Source organism: Populus nigra, chromosome 4, assembly GCF_951802175.1.
Source record: "Populus nigra chromosome 4, ddPopNigr1.1, whole genome shotgun sequence".
NCBI lineage: Eukaryota > Viridiplantae > Streptophyta > Magnoliopsida > Malpighiales > Salicaceae > Populus > Populus nigra.
This window is the reverse complement of record NC_084855.1, coordinates 17,144,030-17,163,000: the sequence shown is the minus strand read 5'-3', so window position 1 is coordinate 17,163,000 and position 18,971 is coordinate 17,144,030. Positions and strand designations below refer to the sequence as shown.

The following is an 18,971-nucleotide window of genomic DNA, read 5'->3' as shown; positions in this document are numbered from 1 at the left end:
AAAGTACTTTAGCAAAGAAATGTCATGTAAAATGATTGAAAATCTATCATAAATGTGCTAGATGGACTTGAAATGTATAATGCCATTCTTTAGGAATAGTATCTATAAACTATAAAGATAAAATACAATTCCTTAAGGATGGCCTGAGTAAGAAGTCTTTAGATAATCTTTTATTGACTCTTGAGATGCATCCTAGTGGAGATGTGCATCGTGTAATTCATGATTTATGGCCTCATTTTCATAAAGAATATGCTAGACATAGTTTTGGGAATCTGACTAAAAAAACCATGCTTTTCAGTTTTTTTTAAAACAAGATGGGAAGCTTATCTCTAACCCATAGAGGGCGTTTAAGCCATTCTTAGATGTAAAACCAAAGGAAGATGTGAGCCACAATTACAACTACTTGTATATATACATGTTTTGATAAAAACAAAAGAGACTCCAACTAGCCTACATATAAGCGATATGATTGCATTTCATTTTTCTTATTTGTAAAGTCTTCTCATCCTTCCCTTCATTTTTATTCACCCATACATTTAAAGAGTATAAGAGGGGTGTAGAAATGATAGGTTCCTTAACTCATAATATAAAAAATATTTGTGTTTTTTGTGGATCCAGTTCTAAGAAAGAAAAAACGTTTTTAGAATCTTGATCGGGACTTGTTGAGAGAAAGACTCATTTAGTATACGGGGGAGGCAACCTTAGGTTAATGAAGAATGTGTCAACAACTGCATTTTGAGGAGGCAGTCAAGTTTTGGCTATCAACCCAAATGCTTTATTCAAAGAGAACATCACTGGAAAAACAGTTGGAGAGGAACTAAAGGTCTTAATAATGTCTGATTGAATAGTTGCAATGCTTGAACATTTTGATGCATTTACTGCCATACTAGTTGGTCTGGGCATATTAGAAGAGATATTTCATATTCCTCCTGGACCCAATTGAACATTCACCGAAAACTTATAATTTTGTTAAATGTTAATGATTTTTATAATAATTTGTTGTTTTTTCTTAATCATATTGTGGAGCAAAAGTTTGTAACATCTTCGACACAATGAATCATAATCTTTGCTGCAATTGCTGAATAATTGATTAATCAACTATAATTTTTCATCCCTGAAATTGATTTCTTCATGAATCGAATAGATTGGTAAACCATATAAAGCCATGAAAAGCTTAGATTGGATTTGAGCCTTAGTGTGTAAATATCTATGTCTTTTTGTTTTACTCATAGCATAATATTTTGTATTTTGGTTATATTTGTTTAAGTGTGTTTCAAGTATTTCAGCAGTTGCTATTTTAGGTGATGTCTTCTATACTCTACCTTTCTGACTTTAAACATTGAGAACAATGTCTCATTTTTTTTCGAGGGGAGAAGATGGTTGAAATCATTTTAAAAAAACTTTCTTTTTGATGTTAGTAAAACTATTTGATAGAATTGTTATTGTTAGGATGACAAGGTATGAAGAAATTTTATTAACTTTTGAGATGCATCTTGGTAAATATTTTCTAGTAGTTATTTGCAAAATTCATAACAAGATTTTATCATACATTTTTTTTAATTATTCAAGTTTGCAAACTCTCATGTTGTTATCTCTAAATGCTTCTCATATAATTATTTAACAAGTATTCATAAACCATCACACACACACACACACACACACACACACACACACACACACTTTAACAAATAGTTGTGGATTGCAAATTAGATTATTACATTATTTATGTTCTTTTTTTAGAGGTAGCAACTAAGAAAAATTGAGATTATATATATTTTAAAAAATAAACAAATATAATAAATATAATATCAATTATAATAAAATAAATAAATAAAAACTTAGATAAGTTTGGTTTTATAGCCTCCCTAACTAAGCAATTAAGCCTAAAGATGTGTCTTAAAATTCAATACGCTAAAGTCAACTAACCTGGAGCTATTGGCCCAAAACTTGTTACATGAGTTGATTAAAAAACTTAAAGGAATTAAATATTGCACTATCTATATTTAAATATCTGTAACCCGAGTTACCCAGCTTGTAAGGGTGTCTCAACACCTAATGCCACAAGACCAACTAGTCTGGGAGTCATTAGCTTAAAGCTCTCTACATGGGTTAAGGATGCATTGTGTTTTAAGTTATATATATATATATATATATATATATATATATATATATATATATATATATCCAACCTGAGAAAGTTAACCATAGAAAACATTAGAATTAATTTTGTTTTCTTTCCAGTAAAGCCTCATAACTATGTGTTGATATATTGAGCATAAAAAAAGGTTTGTTAATATCTTGATTAATTGAGAGGTATGTGGCAGACACATAAATCTATTAAGAGTTTTTTTTTATTTGAATAGATTGGTGAAAGTAAAATGATGAATACCTTGGTTTTGGATTTTGTAAATTATTTTTCTATTTTAACACTTTAATTAATAGGGATCGGTAATAAACTGGTTCGGGGGTGTGATAAGTACTTAAAATTGCATTAATATTAAAGTTTTATATCATCATATTGCACTTAAAGTATCATTAAATTCCCTAACTTAAATATATTTTATAATAACAAGTCTACTAATATAAGATATCTTTAATTGATGGTAAATGTTTGTTTTAAATGTAGGTTTGCAAAATAATCATATCTCATAATTCAGATGATTAATTAATGTGTTTAACTATTAAAATTGGAAAGACAAAGAGGGCTAGGCTTAGAGAAGAAATTCAAGTTGAGTTGGTTCAATTCAAATTGAAACACCATTTGGTTTTTATGTCATATTTAGAGTTGTAGACCTTGGATTTAGGTTTGGTTTATCTTGATGGAAAGTTAATACAAAGGTCTAAAACATTTATGGAGAGTTTAAGATTCAATACTACCTTTTTAAAGTTCAAATATTAGCAATCAAAGAGAAGTTTGAATTTATCTTGTAGCCAAAACATTGTTCGGTGTTCAGCTAATATATCGAGTTCTAAAAGTCCAAATAAGCCTCTTTTTTTAAAAAAATATGAGACAAATACCCACAATTTTAACAAAAATCATTTGTTCCAATTCTAATGTTATCAATGATGTTTTGTCCAGCCACCACCACTAAAGCAATAATTAGCCACCAAATCAATAGTTTTAAATTTTAGCCTATAAAAGGAGGCATTAACCATATATTTACACATCTTGGTTTTCAAATCAAGATCATGCTCTTGCTTTTTTCTTTTTATTTTTGTAATGTTCAAGTTTTATTTCATTGTATATTCTCATTAATCTATTATTTATGCTTATCATTTCCTTTATCATACTTAATTTATATCATAACTATGTTCTTATCTTGTTTATTTATGTTTTTCTTCTTCATTATGTTTAGTTAAGTTTATTTTTGCCAAGGTAAAAAGGTTACACTAATGGTGTAAGAATAAGTATAGTACAGACTGAACATGGACTTTAATGATTATATTCAAGAAAATTTGCTATTAACATGTTTTATAATTGTTATCCTATTTGTTAAGTGGTGAGTTTAGATTTATGATATACAACCTTTAGCACAACAAATATTTGATTATTTCATAACCTATTGTATAGATAACCGACACTTGTGCTATGAAATGAACTCAATTTGTTGTTGATATAAGTTAGCACCATGAATGCTTGATAACATTTACAAGTGTTGACGTTACTCAAATAAGATAATTAATATGATCATGGTAATAACTTAAAATGAACCATCAATGATAAATCATCTGATTGGAAACTTCTTTATATGTGGCTTCCAGTTGAGTAATAAAAGGAGTTTGGACTATACTTATTTGAAATACTATTAGTGGATCCTCTAACCTTAGCTATTATTTTATCTTCGTTTAATCTTTATATGAATATCACATCTCAAAATTCTCTTCAACTCTGTTTCTTTTATTATTTATGATTTTGTATAATTAACCCCATCGTGAATTGACCCAAGTCTTGTTGGGTTATTTATTACTTTGACACTTCTACACTTGAGATAAGACATCAATCATTTGATCATTTGATCGTGTCATTCGTAGTCACCCTTTTAAGCTTGGTTGAACCATACCTTGGCCTTATAATTTTTTAAAACAATATTATATTCCCTACCCTATTTGAGTTTAAACACTAATATCCTCATCTTTCAAAAGAACTAAGTTTATGCAATTTTATTCTTAGAATAGTATGTAAGGTGTGAGAGATAGAAAGTCTACAAGTAAAACAAATCATTTATGAGCTAATAATGAAGTGAGAATGATAGGAATGCATGAATGAGAGAATTGATAAAGGTGTGGAATTGAATTTTGAATTAACTTTTAGATTTGTGTAATATTGAATGAGTCCTTTCAATTATAAACTTTAGGCAGTCTTTGAGGCAATAAATTTTATGAATTAACCAATTCACGTTTTAATTTTTTTTTCATTGTTTGAGGACAAACAAGAAGTAAGTTTAGGGGTATATGATGTGCTTGATTTGTATATGATTTTTACCTGCTCTTACTTTCAATTTTATGCTAGATTATCTTAAATATTGCTATTTTATATAGTTTTTATGTATTTATTTTTATTTATATGTAGGAAGAAATAAATTCAAGAAAGTCCATTTAAAAGAAAATTAAAGGGTGAAATTTACATTAAAGAGATTATGTACATGTTTTGGGAAATAAAAGAAGGAGAAAAGTGAAATTTCCTATTGCAAGAATAGGAAGTTTTCATACCAAAAATTTCAGGAATATATATTGATAAATTAGACATAACTTTCTCTATAAATATCCAAATTATATGATCTTGATGTTAAAAGAAAACTAAAAGGAATATATACAACTTTTATATTTATGACTTTCTCAAAATAAGTCATTATAATAGCAAAAATAGGGCTTGCATTTAGGGGTTAAAATCTGTCAATTTTGAAAGGAAAATCAAGAAATAAATAAAAAAAGATTTTGGACCAAAGAAAGAGGAGAATATTAAGAGAAGAGACCACAATCACATATGATGAAAAAGAAGGATTTTTTTTTACCATTGAAACTAGAGAAGGAGAGGAAAGGAGGATGGTCATTCCCTTGGGTGTACCAAGAAAAGATGGTTGTTATCTTGGACGTGGTTAACTGCTAGCTCCAAGTGCCTTAGATCTGACATGTTTGTGAGACTCATGTTGTCTTAGACCTGACTGGCTGTCAAGTCTAAGTGCCTTGAATGTGACGGACTGCCAAATCCAAGTGCTTTGGATCTGACATGTTTGTCAAACCTATATTATATTAGACTTGGGTGATGGCCAAGTTCAAGGGTCTTGAGTTTGACATGCCTGTCAGACCCACTGTACTTCATTTTTTTTTGGCATGTCAAGGAAGGATGGTTATTTCCTTAGACGTTACAAGGGAGGATGTGCACCCTAGTGGGTCTGCAAATGGCTTACATACTGTTAAGTTTAGCGTGTCCGGTGCTTGGCATAACGTCTGAGTGTGGCTGGCGCCAAACTCAGCATGCCGGGGCTTAGCACACTGTCAAGCCCCCACTCGGAGCATGCTTATTTTCTTAGACGTGCACAAGGAAGGAACGTGCACAAGGAAGGAGGGTTATAAGAGTTTTTCAAGCCTGTTAAAAATAAATTTATCATGTTCCATAATATGGTTTTGCTGCCGCTGCAATTATAATTCAATTTTGACTGCTACTATTATTATTTAAATTATTCAATGTCTAGGTTAAAAAAAAAATCATTTTGATTTTATGTTGAATTGGATTTTTCAAAATTTAATAGCAAGTAGCTGCATCGACTTCCAGTTAGATATATGCATACCAGTGTTGCAAACATAGATCGAGATTCAATTGATTGTTAATGGATTTTGAAACATATGGTTTAACGCCAAGTACAATCAAGGAAGGAAGGGGATTTGACAAGTCTCTTGCATGACAATTGACAACCATTTTTTTTCAAACGACCAAATTATCTGCTGTAAGCTATTATCGAGCGTGTAATTAAAGATAAACAGCCCTGTCGAAAATCAATCATCATTCCATCTTGGCGTCGTAAAGGTGGGAAAAAATTGTATCCTCTGTAATCATCTTCTAGATCTTCGACCCAAGTCTTGAAATTAAAAAGAAAAAATAAAATGGAAACCAGGTTTGGTTCAAAGTCTGTTATATTTGGGTTCTTAATGGGAGGATTCATATTGGATGAAATTAAATTTGAATTAAGTTCATGGGTTCGACAAAAGTAATAATACAAATAGAGATGATTATATTTTTTAGAGCAAGCTTTCGATGAGACTATCATTCACTTAAATGAACAAACCTCCGATTAGGTATATAATATTTTCTTGTCTGAAAAATAAAACGTTAACTTCTAAGAAGAGTACTAGATGCCCCTTTTCCTTTCAAGAAGTGCACGGAAGGCAAGTATAATCCTCCGAGGATATTCTACTGTGGATTAAAAGGCAAATTCAAGGTGGAGGATGGGTTCCGAAAGTGATCATGTTTTGGATTCAAGGTTCTTCATGTCGTGTGATTAAAGCATCTTCATTTTAAAGCAGTTGTTATATTGAAAGCCGCTTTTCAACCTCTACTTGTTAACCAGATTTTGGATCAGAAGGCAGTCCTCTCAAAGATACAGAGAATGTATCTACCCCGATCGAGTGCATGATCACCTTATCCTTTAGACGATTGAGAAAAGACTGATCACTTGATGGTCCCAATTGCCAGGACGCAATCTAAAAAGAAGAGAGAAAGCTAAAACCGACCATATGTAAGAAGTGGCACTCGCTTTGAGAGCGAAAGATGTTCATGAACAGAAATGTCTTAACCGATGGAAGGGATTGCTTTGAAAAAGATAACCTCAACCATTTCCGATTGGAAAATGCAAATCTTCATATATATATAGCATTCACCCACCAACAGAAGGGTGAATTAGTGGAAGCAAACTTGCTGGAAATGCCGATTTTACAGTTTCAGTCAGCAAAGAGAGCTATATTATGATGTTTCATAACCAAAAATCTCATTTTACACGAAAGAAACAAGGCATAGAATTAACCAAACATTACAATGAAGGCTATATAAAGTATAGAAGTACAGAAGCAGCAAATAAAGCTAAATAAAGACAAAACATTAAACAGCTTGAGACCCCATAGCTGCCCTTTTTATTGCTCCACTATCTTCACATTTATGTTACATATTGCAAAATTAATCCATCCACCTCCCGCACAAGACACTACACTATATTAGCTCCCTAGTTTAAATTTTAACTTTCTTTGTATACGTACCCCACATTACATCACCCCTTACAAATATTCACATGACTGAGCATCCGGTCTCGTTATCATCATCACCAAACTCCTTGATGAGATCGGATGGCGGGGCTGGTGGCTGGTACCTCTGCTGGTGATAGTGAATCTGAGCATGCATGGGATGTGCATAACAGGAGTCACTAGCACTACAATATGCTGTGTTGTAGTTTATTCCATAAACTGGAATAGGTTGATGATACATTGGTGGATACGGGTATACATGCTGATGTGGAGGGCTATGACTCATCAAGGGCATAGATGGAGCTGAGTCAAGATCAGCCATGGAAGAAGACCCGGTATCAGCCGGTACACCACCAGAATTATCACCACTGGCACCATTGTTAGAATTGCCACTTGGCTTTTTCTTTTTCTTCTTCTTTTTACCACTGCCACCACCACTAGCAGCCGCAGCAACAGGAGCAGCACTTTCTAAGCCGGCATCATCACTTTCCGCCCCTGAGTTTTGATCACCACCACCATTTCCACCACTAATTTTAGCTTCCGTCTCGGCTTTTCTGCTAGCTGGAGTATTCTTCTGATGATCATCACCACCACCAACTTCTTGGACATCTTTAGGACTCTTCTGCTTGTCATTGTTCTGGGATTTTCCAGACTTTATCTCCTTATTCTCGAAGTTTTTTGGCCAAAGCTCGGCGTATTTCCCTGATCTCATCAGCTTCTTGATAAGAATCTGCGCGTCCACGTTGCCAGTTACTGTAACCTTATGCTGGTGAGAAATCAACTTCTGTTTTATAAACACCTAGTCGAGAATATTAAAAGAAAACATGCAAAGTGAATACATGCATACTAGCTAGTATAAGTTGATAGATAAAGAAATGAATCTCAAATCTGAGTATTTTACACAACATATACCATCAATGCTTTGAAGAACTTTCTTAACTTTCTTTTTGCATCCTTCACAGTGGATTGAGACTTTCAAGACCCATGTCTGCAAAAGCAATTGAGAAATGGATTCAGGAAATGGAGAAGAAACAGTCCGTAATGATGAAAGAAGTGAAAGGAATAGTAGGTGGACGTACTTCTATCTATGATAAGAGCATTCTTTACCTGGTATTTCAGCTGTTGTAAAGCCTCTTCAGCTGGTTTTGTGGCCATCTCATAGAGATGGGGCAGTGATGGCCCTATTGGGAGGAAGGAAAGGAGAGCTTTCGAGTGTAAAGGCAATGGCTTAAGAAGTAAGAAGTACTGAGAGGAAGGGCTGGTGTAATAAAGCAAGAGAGAAAGAAAGGAAGCATTAGGTGTGGATGCCACGTCACTACCGGACCCATTAAACTAAAGACTGCTAGATTAACACAATCAGCAAATCACATGACCACCAATCCACCATAGTAGCAGTTGTCTCCTGTAGGCTGGAGGCAACTCCTCCAACAAAAACTAATTTGAAAAAAAAAAAACCCTTTTAACTTAAAAAAAAAAAACACAAAAAAAATCCGGATCTTAATCTCTCAATTTTGAGTACTTGCGAGAGAGAGAGAGAGAGAGAGGATGAAATTGTAAAATTAGAAAAAAGACTTCTACAAAAGACTCTAGAGAATTTGAGTTGTCATATCAAAATTGACACTTTCATGTATGTTTATGCACTGAATGATTAATCTAAAGCTAAAAATATTCAGAAGTATTAAACAATTTTTTTTTAAAAAAAAGACATAATTTTTTATTGAGAAACTCTAGACACTGTAGTTTCTCATAAAAAGAAAATAATCCTGAACAATAATTTTGTCAAAAGTTATTCTTGAAAATGACCTACAACTATATACTCGAATGATTTATGTTGAAAACAAAAGAAAAACATAAAATAAGTAGAAAAAGTAAAGGAACGAAATATCTAGGATAAATAAATAAAAAAATAGCATCCCTTTAACTTTTTCAATCTTAACCATTATTCTAACAAAAATTCAAAAACGAACTAACCAATCTGTTAATTTTTTTATTTTTAATTTGTTTTTAAAAATTAAAAAAAAAATTAAATTAATTTTTTTTTGATATTTTCAAATCATTTTAATGTGAAAATATTAAAAATAATTTTTATAAATTAAAAAAAATATTTTAATATATTTATAAATAAAAAATACTTTAAACAAGAAATAAAATCACAATTTGTAAATACATGGTATTCCCATTCTCCTTGGAATCCTAATCAATTTAGTTTCCGACTGCGTGAAAAACTATTCCATTTCATCAGCCTTTTTACAAGATCTACATCTAAAATCCTGTAGATGGATGTCAGATATGATGATAATAATAACTTGCTAGCAATATTTTTTAGTAGCTGGCAAATGTTGCCACCACACCAGCTGCTGCAACAGGAAACAGCAGGTGGAAGTGAAAGTTCTGGACCCATCTAGACCAAGGATGCAAGTAATGTCTCCAAGGATGTTATGTCACTAAATCACATGTAAGCGAATTTACAACTTTATAAGAAATAAATTAGCCTATAATGCCTTCTAGGTGCCCCAGCTTCTACAGAAAAGTCATAGAGGGCCAAGTAGCATTGGATCAAGCAACCACAAATTAAGAAGACTTGCTTTGCTCCTTGAACAACTTTAAACATTGTAGCCACCCACTTCCTGGTGCAAAGGAGGACAAACAGTCTTATAAGGCAACATGATCTGCAAAAGGTGATGGCAATATTTTCGAGAAAAGGAATGGCAAACTGAAAACTAACCACTATTTTGGCCCTTGTTGATTTTCATTTATTTTGAACTGGAGATAGAATAGTAAAGCAGGACAAATGAAAGCCTCCTTTCGTAAATGTTGCTTTACTTGAGCCAATGGAATTGCTAAAGCTTTTTGTGACTTGCGGCAACACTGGGCACTAACCACATGAAAAATCAGTACGGTTCAACTTCATGGAAGACGACACCAGCAAGAAAGTTACCAGATTATATGACCTATCGTCCCTAAAAAGGGAGCTCCATGCACTGTAAAACCAGGCTCTCGTCACATGATATCATCTACAGCAAGTTCTTAAAGCATAAAAGATTATCCCGCTCGAGTGGCAGAATTCAGTTACAAATACCTAGAAGCAGAATAAGCCCTTTCATATATGGTATACGATAAGTTCTACGCAAGATCAGAATGCATTCTTTTTTCTCACAAGCTCATTTGAGTAACAACTGTATTTTTCAGACTTGAAAGGATACAAAGAATAACTAGTTTTTTAACAAACGCCTTACCGGTCGTTCCACTTTCAAAGCCAGAGCTCCAATATCACCCATGTCCTACAGAAAAATAATTTTTTGGCATCTCTTCTGTTGAAAGCATCTCCCAAGATCTCTTAGATGAACCTTCATTCAGAGTTCGCCTAAGACAAAGCACCACTCTTTCAAACTACCAAGTAACAAAAATATCCACCTTTTCAAGAAAGCAGTAAGATATCTATCGTGAAGCAATACAAATTCAAGATTCTCTACGATAATGCGCCTAAACATTTTTCCCTACAACTCCAATATTAACAGACACGAGAGTTAAGTTAAGAGATTGATTGTATGTGACATACAATGGTTGTTAATGGCTACAACCATTCTTTGTATTTATATTTTTAGGGTTGTGTATAATATAAAAATAGAATATACTATATATGATAATTATTTCTATATAAGATATTCACATGTATAAGGAATCTAGTCTCTTTCCATAATACACCCCGTCAAACTAAAGGTGAAGACTCCACCTAAAGCTTAGATCCAAAAAAAGAAACGAGATTGGTGGAAGAAGCTTGGTAAGGACATCAACTAGTTGGTCCTTTGAAGAGATATAAATCATACCTGAAGTTCTTGCTTAGCAACGTGATCACAAACAAAGTGATAGTCAATTTCAACATGTTTAGTGCGAGCATGAAACACTGGATTAACAGATAAGAAAGTGGCCCCTAAATTACCACACCATAACGTAGTTATGGACGACGATTGAAGCTGAAGTTCTGACAATAACGAGCGAATCCACAAGATTTTAGCAGTACCATCAGTCAGGGCCTTGTATTCTGCCTCTATAGAAGACCTAGCCACAATATGTTGCTTCTCTGATTTCCTTGAAATAAGAGTAGAACCAAGATACACAAGAAAGCCACCTGTCGATTCGCGATCATCAATACTGCTAGCCCAATTAGCATCAGTGAAACCATGAAGGGACAAGGAGGAATCCCAAGTAATGTGCAGACAATATGAAGTTGTAGCCTGAAGGTAACGCAAGATGCATTTAACAATAGACCAATGATCCTCAGTAAGGGCATGCATAAACTAACACACCTTGTTGATTGCATGAAAAATATCAGGTCTAATAAAAGTAAGGTAATGTAGAGCCCTAACAATCTATCTATATCGTGTTGGATCAGAGTGAAGAGTACCAGACACGATGCTCAGCTTAGATGAGGTAGACAAAGGAGTAGCAATCGGTTTACAAGAAGTCATATCTGCTCATTGGATAATATCAAGTGTATACTTGTGTTGACTAAGTAACAAACCCATAGAAGTGGACTTAACTTCAATGCCCAAAAAGAAATGATTAGAACCTAAGTCCCGAAGCTTAAACTCTGAACTTAGCAAAGTAATCAATCATTGAAGCAAAGTTGGGTTACTCCTAGTCAATAAAATATTATCAACATACACAAGTAAATAAAATATAACATCATTGAAAGAGAGAATAAAGAGAGAAGTATCAACCTTGGATGCCTGAAAGCCAATGGAGATCAAAAACTCATTTTACCGGTTGTACCAGGTGCTTGTTTCAAACCATATAAAGATTTATGAAGACGACACACATGAGACGGGACTGTAAGGTCAACAAAACCAGGTGGTTGTGTCATGTACACCTCCTCCTAAAGAATGTCATTCAAGAACGTATTATGGACATCCAACTGATGAATCGACCAACCATAAAAGATAACGACAGTGTGTACAAGTCAAACCGTTGTTGGCTTAACCACCAGACTAAATGTCTCCAAATAATGAATCTCCTCTTGCTAAGTGAGACCTCATGTGACCAACCGTGCTTTATATTGTTCAACACAACCATCAGCGTGCCTCTTAATCTTATAAACCCACCGACTGCTAACTACATTCATAGATGGAGCAAAGGGCATTATTACCCAAGTGTCATTACCGTAAAGGACCCAAAGTTCTTCTTGCATGGATTTATGCCAAATCAAGTACCTAGCAACATCCTTAAAAGAGTTTAGTTCCTATTGAGGCAAAGAAGCAGCCCGGGAGGCAGGTGAAACACTTATGTTGGTAGTTTTGGGTGGACGTGGGCGAAGCACTATGGAATGAGTGCGGGCAACCTAAGATTGAGTGGAAGACATACTGGTTGGGCCTTGTTAAAGAGAAAAGTGAGATGACACGACCAAAAGATTGATGTCTTCCCCAAGTGTAAAAGTGTCGAAGTAATAAATAACCTGACAAGACTTGGATCGAACCATAGGGAGGTTAACTATATAAATTATAAACAACAACAACAACAACAACAACAACAATAATAAGTTAAAGAGGACTTTGAGATGTAAGATTAATGTGAGGATTAAACACTGATAAAAACAAATATCAAGGTTAGAGGATCCACTAACGGTATTTCAAACAAGTATAGTATAAATTATTTTTATTACTCAACTGGAAACCACACACAAAAGAGGTTCCAAACGGATGATTTGTCATTAATAGCTCATTATAAATTGTTAACATGATCATATTAATTATTTTATTTAAGTAACACCAAACTTTTAAATATTGTAAGGAATTCATGATGCTAACTTATATTAACAACAAATCAAGTTCCTTTCATAGCACAGGTGTAGGTTATACCATACGGTTGGGCTATGAAAGTGCCAAGCATTTGTTGTACAAAGTATTATACGACACAAATCTAGATTAATCATTTAATAAGCAAGGTATTAAGAATTAATAACATAAAAAATGATAAGACATGTTAATAGCAAGTTGTTTAAGATATATGCATTGAAGTCCATATTGAGTTTATATTATACTTATTCTTACATCATTAGTGTAACCTTTTCACCTTGACATAAACTTAGCTAAACATAATGAAGAAGAGAAACATAAATAAACAAGATAAGATACAAGTTAACTAAGTAAAGGAAAGAAAATGAAAAGCACATGATATTAATGAAAGCAAAACTTAAGCATTACAAAAATATAAAGAGAGAGAAAGAGAGAGAGAGAGAGAGCAAGATTGATCTGAACAACCAAGCCTCTCAATGCATGGCAAATGCCTCCTTTTATAGGTCAAAATTTGGAACTACTGATTTGATGACTAATTGTTGAGTGGGTGACTAACTCTTGACTTGGTGACAATCCTTATTTTCTTGTCTGAATTCGAACAGACTTGAATCATGAAAGTTCTTGGAAATTGTCTCAGCTTTCCAACAGTGAACAGTGTTTGGGCTACATGACAGATTCAGACTTCTCCGTTGTTGCTACAATTTGGACTTGAAAATGGCCTTTTTAAATCTTGGACTCCATATGAAAGTTTGAGGCTTATGTCTTAGCTTTCTATCCATATAAAGCAGACCTAAATTCAAGATCTACAGCTCTAAATATGACCCAATGATCGAACAGTGTTCCAGTTTGGACTGAACCAACATCTCTTTTCTAAGTTTGGCCCTCTCTTTGTCCTTTCAATTTTAGTACTTAAACTCATCAACCAATCCTTTCATTTATGTGATAGGCCTATATTTAAGATGAACATTTATCATAAATTAAAGGTATCTTATGGTATCATACTTGTTATTATAAAACATGCTTTAGTTAAGGAGTTAATGATACTTAAAGTACAAAATGATGATATAAAGCCTTGATAAAAATGCACTTTTAAGTACTAATCATGAGACAAATCAATACATAAATTAAGTCCAGGAGGGAAACAGGAGAGGAAACAAGTGGTAAAGAACTCAACAGAGGACTAGGTCGAGTAGCGGAAACAGGCCAAGAGAGAGAACCAGCAAGAGAAACAACAGGGAAGATGAGCAAATTAAACAGCACAGGGGACATAGAGGTTGCACGCGAAGCAGGGAAACTAGCAAGGGAGAAGACCACATCAGGTGAGACAGGAGTTATAGAGGAAGCATGTAAGAATGGTGAGTCTGAACCTGAACCAGTTGAATGAGTATGACAGTGATATGCAGGCAGAGGTAAGGGGGTTAAAGGAGTTGAAGTAGGTGTAGGGGGCATTGTGGGAGCACCAGATTGCAATGAATATGGTACAACAGTTGATGTGAGAGGCTATAAAATAGCAGCAGAGAATTGTATAGGTGGAGCTACACTCTGTTCAGACTTGTTAAAAGAAAAGATATTTTTATGAAACCGAATATGACGAGCAATATAAAGGTGATTTATCGACAAATCAAGACATTGATAACCTAAATGAGAGTTGCTATAACCTAGAAAAACACAAGAAGAAGAGCAAAAATCTAACTTATGATCATTATATGGACGAAGTAGTGGAAAGCAGAGACACCCAAAAGTACAAAAGAAAGCATAGTCAGGAGTCGATTTTAAAAGACATTCAAAGGGTGTTTTATGATTAAGAACTAGAGTTAGTATGCTATTAATCAAATAAAATAAACTTTCAAAAGTAAAACTCCAGTATTTTAAAGTAGCTTTACAATAACCAAAAAGAGTAAGCCTAGTTTCAACAATATGTCTATGACGACGTTCAACCATGTCATTTTATTCATGAGTATGAGGGCAGATCAGACGATGATGAATACAAATTGTTTTAAAATAAGTACTGAGTTTTTGATATTCACCACCCCAGTCTGTTTGAATAGATTTAATTTTTAAAGAGAACTGGCACTGAACGTGCGCTTGAAATCGATGAAAGATAGTAAAAATATCAGATTTAGAAATCGAAGGATAAAACTAAATAAACCTTGTATGGGCATCCATAAAAATAACAAAATAGCAAAATCTACAAATAGAGGAAGGACCCCAAACATCACTAAAAATCAAGTGAAGAGGAGCTTGAGTTTGATGACCTGTAGGACATGTTAGACAATTAAAAATAAAATGTTTTGACGTATAGGACATCTTTTTATTTGACACTAAAAAAATCAGAATACGCAGACTAAGATATCCAAGTCGACGATGCTAGACATCAACTGAAGTATAGATTAATGTGGATAAGAAAACTTGAGGCAACAACGTTACAGAGGACTTAGATAAGACATATAGATCATCTCTGCTTCATTTGGAAAAAAACACTTCATTTGTCATGAGATCCTTAACATAAAATACAAAGGGATGAAATTAAAAAAAAAAACATGTTATTCTCAAGACAAAACTTCTGAATAGAGAGTAGAGGTTTTTTAATGTTAGAAACATGTAAAATATTGGATAACGTAAATGTGCATTTGGGCGAACGAATGTGAGAATGAGCAATATTAGAAATAACAAGGCCTTTACCATCGCAAACATGTAATTGATCATTATCAAAGTAGTGTTCTGAGCTCATCATACTCACAAGGTCCAACGTCATATAATGATTTGCACCTATATTATGAAACCAAGTAACAGGAGAAGTTATAGGGACATTATTAAACGTTAAATTGGCATTAGCTTATAGATGATGAGTAGATAATTGAGGCAATTGCTGGGTAGTATGTCCATAATCATATTATAGCTAACACTTGATGGTTCAGTTATAACTTCAAACCGGTTGCCTTGTTGCCCAAAGTGCTAACTAGAGGAGAACCGATTTCCCTATTGTCCAAAATGTTGACCTGAAGTATAACTTGCAGTGCTGAAATTCTAGGTTGAACCATAACCATGATTTCCATAATTATAACTATTATGATTGTTTTATTGTCACCCCCACGAAAACAACCCCTTCTACCAGCGTTGGAACCAGACTGACGCTGCAAAAAAAAAAAAAACAGATGGCTATTGTGTTGGAGTTGGTAACAGAGGAGTTGTTACAAAAGATTAAAGAGAGGCTTTGTAGAAAAATTCATGTATGAGGAGGTGGCTATGGAGGTCAGTGTAGGAGATAGGATCAACTTTAATGGACAAGCTGGTTATAAGATCCTTAAAATCATTGTGTAACCTTCGAAACACATACAAATTAAATTCTTTCATAGAGATCGGTCTGTCGGCAGCAACAAGTTCATCAAACAAGGCCTTTGTCTTTTTACAGATAGGTGCTGACAGAATCATCATTCTGTCATAACTCTTGGAGGAACCATGAAGTTGTATAATTCATGAGTTGGAAGGAGAAGCAAGGGCGATTTCAAGCATTATCCAGATATCGTGGGAGGTTTTACAATCAACCACTAGGTGCAGAACTTCTATAGAGATAGAGAGGATAAGAAAGCACTCATGATTATATAGTCTTATTGCTTCCATGATAGATATGATGCATTCACAGTGGGTAAAGATGTGTCAGCATAAATCATATAAGAGGGAGTAAATGGTAATGAGCCATTCACAAAGGGGAACACATCTTGGCCTAATAGAAAAGGTTTCATCTGCATCATCCAATACAAAAAATTGGTGTTGGAGAGCTTTAAGGAGATAACCTGCTGAGTATTGGGAAGAAGGATGATAACAGGAATTGTGGTCATAGTAGTCATGACATCTAAAGAAGGATTCAGAGGCGCTTGGCTTGCTAGAATAGTAATGGAAGCACCATATGTAGCAGCTGACAATGGTGGTAGTGCAAGAGAGGAAAAAAAATGAGTGAGTGGTATAGCAACAACAATCTGTTGAAGTTCTTGATTGCTCATTGATAGAAGAAAAGGAGACTAGAATTTTTAGGAGGAAGAACAATATCAAAAGCAAGGGAGAAACAAGATTGGAAGAGGCTAGATGTGTTGAAGTTTGTGGAGAAGAATGAACTTGCAATTTTACTACTCTGATATCAAGTTAAGTTAAGAGATTGATTGTATGTGAATTGCAATGATTTCTGATGGTTGCAACCATCCTTTGTATTTATACCTTTAAGGTTATGTACAATACAAGAGTAGAATATACTACATATGATAACTATTTCTATAGAAGGTATTTACATATATAAGGAATCTAGTCTTTTTCCATAATAACGAGAACAAAGAAGGCTCCCTGTTTCCAAATTTCGATTTATGTATGTTAAGGCCATGTAACTTGGTTTCGAAGCGGTTTCTCTAGGTCTTTAAAAGAGCCAATATTATGATGACAATGTCAGCCTTGGACCTCTTTAAACCTAGGATTCGAGTGCTTATTTTATTCCTGGCATCTTCCTCATAGTTCTATCTCTTTCCATGAGTCCCCAAAGTTGCGTTTCAATATCTATCCAAACAACAACAATGCCTTTTGTTCACTTATCCATCTTGGATCCAAACAATAAGGCGATGTTAAGGACAATTAACTTGTAACCTTCAACCATAGCTTTAAAGTTTCCCAAGAAATGTCAGATGATATCTAAGAAACCAAGCTTATATTGGGTTCGGTTTGACCGTGGTCAAACCAAGCCAACATAGGATTTGGTTTGATCTTGGTCAAACCGAACTCAACCAAGCATGCATTGGATTCGATTTGACTCTTTTTGAGCTCAGTTTGACCACAGTCAAACCTAGCCCGACATGGGATTCAGTTTTACCTAGTCAAATTGAAACCAACTAAGCCTACTTTGACCTCGATTTGACTCTGAGTTTGGTTTGACTACGGTCAAACCTAGTCCAACATATGGTTTGGTTTGACCCTGATCAAATCAAACCCAATCGAGCCCATATTGGGTTTGGTTTTACTCCTTTTAGGCATGGTTCAATTGAACCACTTAGTCTTCTTCTTCTTTTTCTTCCCTCTCTTTTACCTTTTTCTCTTTATTCTATTATTATTATTCATGTCAACTACCTATATGTCGAGGAGGATGTCATGTTGTATATAATAACCCTTCATCTATGTTTCACCCACGTCATTCATTTATTAAGCATAGATTATACATATGAAGAGTTATACATGTCTCAACTATTTATAATTCATAATGAGTTACTTTTAATATTTTTTTGCCCTGAGGTAAGCTATATAAACAAGGTAAAACAAAGAATAAATAGATGAATATTCTCATTCACAACTACTTATCTGCAATTACTTTGTTTATATTTACATATTAAAAACTCTTCAAACACTACACTGACTTAGCCATCAAAGTGTTATTTTACAAGTAACACCTATGTCTTTAGCCCATTATTATCCATGAAGAGAGCCTAGGTCCAAGCGAAGTTTTTCTAAATTTCATCAATGGTGTTATTTGTGGAAAACTGACAAAAAGCCTTATTCGTTTCTTGTGGTAATATTTCTCATTTATCTAATTCTAATGTATTTATGGTGGATAACATAGAAACCTTGGGAGAAAGGGTCACTAACCCCTACCTTCTTCATCATCTCCTCATATGGATCTCCATCACCTTCTTATGGATCTCCATTAACTTGCTTAATAGATGATGACATTTACTAAGGTTGTTTTAGCTACCCAGCAACAACTCAATTCTCTCCAAAACTTTCCAATTGCTATACAAATTATTGTTGTCTATGTGGCATCAGTTGCCCCTATTGCACCTCATGTGCAACGTGAACTCCAATATCCTGATGAAAATAAATAGAATGAGGTAGAAAGTGGACATCATACTCACACACTACAAGAAGTAGATCACGTCACCAAGAGTAGTAATCTTAAGAAGGTCATCTATATAT

The 18,971-nt window shown here is 34.0% G+C and overlaps 1 protein-coding gene and 1 pseudogene across 1 annotated transcript; both read right to left on the bottom strand.

Annotated features, from left to right (window-relative positions):
• Positions 1–7,014: 7,014 nt before the first annotated feature.
• LOC133691667 (heavy metal-associated isoprenylated plant protein 36-like) lies at positions 7,015–8,488 on the bottom strand (annotated as a pseudogene).
• A 2,098-nt stretch (positions 8,489–10,586) lies between these two features.
• Positions 10,587–14,474, bottom strand: LOC133691737 (uncharacterized). Its single transcript, XM_062112340.1, has 5 exons — positions 14,169–14,474; positions 12,265–12,345; positions 12,053–12,109; positions 11,061–11,468; positions 10,587–10,730 (listed from the first exon to the last, which is right to left on the bottom strand). Exons 1-5 carry the CDS (start codon positions 14,472–14,474, stop codon positions 10,587–10,589), a joined length of 996 nt encoding a protein of 331 aa, XP_061968324.1.
• Positions 14,475–18,971: the final 4,497 nt, after the last annotated feature.